At 67.0% G+C, this 5955-nt stretch overlaps 1 protein-coding gene across 1 annotated transcript; it reads left to right on the top strand.

The window, feature by feature from the left end:
• Positions 1-776: 776 nt before the first annotated feature.
• ENH_00016640 (hypothetical protein, conserved) lies at positions 777-5800 on the top strand (the record flags this gene model as incomplete). Its single annotated transcript, XM_013579205.1, has 2 exons — positions 777-2394; positions 3205-5800. Coding segments are annotated over 2 exons (4214 nt in total), but the record flags the coding sequence as incomplete, so codon positions are not given.
• Positions 5801-5955: the final 155 nt, after the last annotated feature.

Here is a 5955-nt window from a genome sequence, read left to right as displayed (position 1 = left end):
TGGGGGCCCCCCGGGGGGCCCCCCGGGGGGGCCCCCGGGGGGCCCCCGCGCGCCCTCGCGGCGCTCCCGGAGGCCCCCGGGGCCCCCGGGGCCCCGGGGGCCCCCGGGGCCCCCGGGGCCCCCGGGGGCCCCCTGGGGGCCCCCGGGGAGGACGCGGAGGGTCCCTTTTTGAAGGCTTTGGGGACTTTAATGGCTTTGTCTCTTTCGGGAGAAAAGGTGGAAATGGAGGCCCGCGGCATTTGGTGTTCAGTACCCATTTTCGAACCCGCCATTCTCGCTGCAGTCCTCAAAACCCCCGTCCAGGGCCTCGCCGTCCAGCCCCGCCCGGGGGCCCCCAGGGGGCCCCCAGGTGCAGGGGGCCCCCAGGGGCCCCCGGAAGGCGTCGAAGCCGCGGGGGACTTCGCCGATGGCGTCGATGTTGGAGGGTTTGAGGTTTAGGGATTTGGAAATAAAAGAAAACCCTTTTGACAGAGACAAAGTGTCTCTTGCTGCGAAAGTCACTGCGAGGATTGCAAACCCTTTGGGGCCCAACTCGCCAGTGGCCGTCGAACGCGTCCGCCAAACCCTAAACCCTAAACCCTAAACCCTAGCCCGCGGCTTCGCCCGCGGCGCCCCAAACCCTAAACCCTAATTCGGCGGATTCCCGCTGCAAACCCTAAACCCTAGAAGAGCCCGCGGGCTTGCGCGCGAAGCCCCAAACCCTAAACCCCAAACCCTAAACCCTAAACCCTCGGGGGTTTGCTGCGGCTTGTTTGCAGATTACCTACAAGGCCCAAATGCACGCGGACTCCCCGGGGGGCCCCCTAATTGGTACCCTTTTTGTGACATTGAGGGCCCGGGGGCCCCCCAAGCCGGTGGCCCCGGACGCAGCATCTTTGGACGAAGACGAGCCGGAAGCAGCAGCAGCAGCAGCAGCAGCAGCAGCAGACGCAGCAGCAGCAGCAGCAGCAGCGCGGGGGGCCCCCCCCTGGGTGTTGGGGGCCCCCAGCCCGTGGGGCCCCCCGGGGGGCGGCGCCGCAATGGTGAAGCGGCCGGAGGGGCCCCCGCGGCGCCTAGCAGCAGCAGCAGCAGCAGCAGCAGACGCAGCAGCAGCAGCAGCAGCAGCAGCAGCAGCAGCAGCGGGGCCGCTGCTGCAGGCAGCCAGCTGGGCCGACGCAGACTTCGACATGCAGGGCGAGCTGCTGCTGGCGGGAGCTGGGATCGAGTTTGTGGGGTTTGTGAGGAGACTTGCTGCAGCAGCAAAAGTGTCTCTGAGTTTTGTGGGGAGCGAATTAGCTGCGGAGACAGTTTTCGCCCTCGGCCGTTTGCTGCTGCAGCAAGTGCGGCTGGACCACGAGCTGCTGCTGCAGGGCGCGGGCCCTTTTGCTGCTGCTGCAGTCACTTCCTTCGCGCTGCTGCACGAGCAGCCGCAGCAGCAGCAGCAGCCGCAGCAGCAGCAGCAGCAGCAGCAGCAGCAGCAGCAGCAGCCTGCGCGTTGGCTGCTGGAGGCGGTGGAGGGGCTGTGTCTGCGCGTGCCGCTGCCGGCCTTTGCGCAGCTGGCAGCAGCAATTAAAAGTGTCTCCTTGGAGACACTTCAGCTCAATTGGGGTTTAGTCTCCGACTCCAAACTCCCTCTTTTAGGGTTTACGAAAGTCCTGCTGCTAAACCCTCTCGGGCCCCGCGTGCTGCTGCAGCTCCGCTCCCTCTCCCTTGCTGCTTCTCTTGCTGCGCTGCTGCCTGCCGAGGCCCCCCTGGTACCCACTCCGGGGGGCCCCCCGGGGCCCTTGGGGGCCCCCCCGGGGCCCTTGGGGGGCCCCCCGGGGCCCCCCTTGGGGGGCCCCCTGGCGGGGGCCCCCGGGGGCCCCCGGGCCCCCCTGCCCGACTTCGAGCCTTCCCAGGTGTACGTACACCTGGGCACCATGCATGCGCACCTCGACGAACTCACCTGCAAAGCTGTGGGGCCCCCGGGGGGCCCCCTGGGGCCCCCGGGGGCCCCCCTGGGGCCCCTGGGGGCCCCCCCGGGGCCCCCGGGGGCCCCCGCGGGGCCCGTGGGGGCCCCCTTGGGGCCCCCCGGGAGCGCCGTGGGGCCCCCCAGCTCGCCGGGGGGCCCCGGAGGGTACTTGGGGCCCCTGGGGCCCCTGCCGGGCGTGGAGGAAGACGCGAGCTGGGTGGAGGTGGGGGCCCCCCTGGAGACGGCGCTGGAGGTGGGGGCCCCCCCCGAGCGTTTCGGGCGTTTTGCTGCAGCGTTTGTGGAGGCGCAGCAGCTGCTGCTGCTGCTGCAGGGAGCAGCAGCAGCAACTCTGGAAAGCCCTTTTGGGCCCCTTTTATTAAAAGATGTTCCTGTCTCCTGTCTCCTCGAAGTGGGGGGCCTCGGGGGCCTCCAAGGAGTCTCCTTTGAGGGTTTTGCTGTTGAGGGTTTGGGGGACGTGCTGCAGCGCGTGGGGCCCCCCGCGGGGCGCGCTGCTGCTGCTGCTGCTGCTGCTGCTGCTGCTGCTGCTGCGGCGGCCCCCGGCCGCGGGCTGCTGCTCGCTGCCACCGTGCTGCTGCACAGTCCCGCAGCAGCAGCAGCAACTCTCGGAGACACTTTTATTTCTTTTTCTTTTCGAGGGACTCCTTTGGGCCTCATGAAAACCCCACAAGTTCTTCTCCGCAAGGGGCCCAACAGGCTCCACCTCACTGGCAAGCTCCTGCTGCTGCTGCTGCTGCTGCTGCTGCTGTTATGCTGCTGTTGTGCTGCTGCTGCTGTTGTGCTGCTGTTGTGCTGCTGCTGCTGTTGTGCTGCTGTTGTGCTGCTGTTATGCTGCTGTTATGCTGCTGCTGCTGTGCTGCTGTTATGCTGCTGTTGTGCTGCTGTTGTGCTGCTGTTATGCTGCTGTTATGCTGCTGTTATGCTGCTGCTGTTGTCGGTGCTGCTGCTGCTGTTAGGGATGCTGCTGCTGCTGCTGTTACGGGTGCTTTTGCTGCTGCTGGTGTGGATGCTGCTGCTGCTGCTGGTGTGGATGCTGCTGCTGCACTGTTTGCTGCTTCTCGAGCTGCTGCTGGACGTGCTGCTGCTGCACTGTTAGCTTGCTGGTGCGTTGCTGCTGCCGCGTTTGCTGCTGCAGCAGCTGCTGCAGCAGCTGCTGCAGCAGCTGCTGCAGCTGGCCAGTGTGCTGCTTCCCGCGTTCCTGCGCACACGCGCCGCCTCCGCTGCTGCTGCTGCTGCTGCTGCTGCTGCTGCTGCAGGGGGGCTGCTGCTGGGCCCGGGAAATGCAGCAAAAGTGTCGGAGTTGTTCTCGCTGGTGCTGCAGGGCCGGGGGCCCCCCCTGGAAGTTGCTGTGCTGCAGACCCACTTGCCTTCTGGTGCTGCTGCTCCTGCCTGGCTTGCTGCTGCGCTGCAGCTGCTGCAGCTGCTGCCGCCGGTGCCGCCGCTGCAGCAGCTGTTTCCTGCGCTGGGGCGTGTGGGGTTGCTGCAGCAGCTGCGGGTGTCCCGGGTGTCTGTACACCTCGACCCGGGGGGCCCCCAGGACTCCTTTGCTGTTGCTGCTGCTGCTGCTGTTGCTGCTGCTTCTCCCCTGGGGCCCCACACCCCGCTGCGGGTCTTGGGGGCCTCTTTCGTGCTGCAGCTGCGGACTCCGGAGGGCCGTTTGCTGGGCCGCGTGGTCTCCGCCCCTGTTGCTGCTGCTGCTGCTGCTGCTGCTGCAGCGCCCGCAGCAGCAGCAGCAGCAGCAGCAGCAGCAGCAGCAACAACCACTGTGGAAGCTTCTTCCGACGGACTAACTCGACTTCTTGTCGAAATGAATGTCGAAGCAAAAGTGGAACTCGAAGAAGAGGGGAGGCCCCTCAGCGAGTGGGTGAGGGCCTCCATAGAGGGTACTTTAGCCCCGGGGGGCCCCCCGGGGGCCCCCGGGGGGCCCCCGGGGGCCCCCGGGGGCCCCGGGGGCCCCGGGGGGCCCCCCGAGCTGCTGGTGTCAGGTCATTCTTCCGTGCTGCTGGACTTGGGGGGCCTCGCGGAGATCCTCATAGAGGGAGTGGAGGTGGAGCAGTCCGTCTCCTTGGGGCCTGCTGCTGCAGCAGGAACAGCAGCAGCAGCAGCAGCAGCAGCAGCAGCAGCAGCAGCGCCGCGGGGGCTGGACCCCCAACTGGGGACGCTGCGGGTGCTCGGAGTGTCTCCTTTGGGGGGCCTCGACTTGGAAGGAGAAGCTTCTTTTGTGTCTCCAGTTCCAGTGAGCATTTTGCTGCCTCCTTTGCTGCTGCGGGTCTTTTACAGCAGCAGCACGATCGCGCTGCTGCAGACAGAGCCCTTTTTGCTGCAGCCCCACCCCACACGAACTGCTGCTGCTTTCCGCGGCCGTTTGCTGCAGCAGCAGACGCAGCAGGGACTCGCCGACCTCAGCAGCCTCGCAGCAGCAGCAATGCGCGGCTTCGTCCTCGGCGACGCAGCAGCAGCAGCAGGTCAGCAGCAGCAGCAGCAGCAGCAGCAGCAGCAGCAGCAACAGGAGCAGCAACAGGAGCAGCAGCAGCAGCAGCAGCAACAGGAGCAGCAGCAGCAGCAGCAGCAACAGGAGCAGCAACAGGAGCAGCAGCAGCAGCAGCAGCAGCAGCAGCAGCAGCAGCAGCAGCAGCAGCAGCAGGAGGAAAGGCCCGAGGTGCAGGTGGAGGCCTCTGTGGGGCCCCACTCGGGGGCCCCCCTGTGGCTGCAGCGGGCCTTCGAGGGGGTACAGTTTAGGGCCCCCTTTTCGGTGCAGCAGCTGCTGCCGCAGCAGCTGCTGCAGCAGGTGGCAGTTGGAGACACAGAGATCGACTTGGCAGCAGCAACTGTCTCCTCGGACTCCATCAAAGTTGCTGCTGCTGTCTCTTTGCTGCTGCAGCCCTTCTTCGGGCCCGGAGTGCCGCTGGCTGTCGAGGGCCTTGCGGTGTACGTACACCTCACGGACCCCACAACTGGCGCCCGCCTCGGCACTGCCCGCACTGCAGCAGCAGCAGCAGCAGCAGCAGCAGCAGGTGGAGACGCAGCAGCAGCAGCAGACGCGGGCGCAGCAGCAGCAGACGCAGGAGACGCAGGAGACGCAGCAGCAGCAGGTGCAGCAGCAGCAGGTGCAGCAGCAGGTGCAGCAGCAGCAGCAGCAGCAGCAGCGGGAGAAATGGTGCGTTTTGCTGCTCCTGCGGAGCTGCGGGAGTCGGGGGGTTTGCTGTCGCTGCTGCTGCAGCTGCAGCTGCTGCTGCAGGTGGAAGACGAAGCAGCATTTGTGGCTTTCGCGCTGCGGGCGCTGCAGCAGCAGCAGCAGCAGCAGCAGCAGCAGACAGTTGTGGGGCTGCAGGGGACTGTGTCTTTGCTGCTGCAGTCGCCGCTGGGGCTGCTGCAGCTGCGGGGCCTCCAGCTGCAGCAAACTGTCTCCTTCGGGGGCCTCGGGGGGGCCCTGGGGGCCCTCTCGGGGGCCCTTAGGGTACTATCTTTTGACCCTGTGGAGACGGGGGGGGCCCCCCCCGGGGCAGGGGACAGTTTGGCCTTCACGGTGGACCTGCTGCTGGGGGCCCCCCCTGCTGCAGCAGCAGCAGCAGCAGCAGCAGCAGCAGCAGAACTGCGAGTGAAGCTAGGAGACCTTTCTGTGTCTCTCAGAGACGCAGCAGATGGGGAGGAGATCGGGGAGGCGACGATCCCAGCTGCGGAGTTGGGGATCGGGATCGGGGATCGTCCCCTCCGGGTCTCCGGCCGCCTCTTCGACAGCAGCAGCAGCAGCAGCAGCAGCAGCAGCAGCAGCAGCAGCAGCGAGCGGAGGCAGGGCCGTTCGCGGCTGGCGGCTTTCCTCAGCAAAGCCGCCAGCGGCCAGCCCCTCGGGGTGTACGTACACTGGAAACCAAACCCCACAAACCCCAGACCTCGTTGGCTGCAAACCCTCGTCAACGAACTCCGCATTCAACCCGTCATTGCAGGGTCTGCTGCTGCTGCTGCTGCTGCTGCTGCTGCTGCTGCTGCTGCTGCTGCTGCTGCTGCTG

Source organism: Eimeria necatrix, genomic scaffold (genome assembly GCF_000499385.1).
Source record: "Eimeria necatrix Houghton genomic scaffold, Enh_scaff1538, whole genome shotgun sequence".
NCBI lineage: Eukaryota > Apicomplexa > Conoidasida > Eucoccidiorida > Eimeriidae > Eimeria > Eimeria necatrix.
This window is presented reverse-complemented; position numbering and strand designations above follow the sequence as displayed.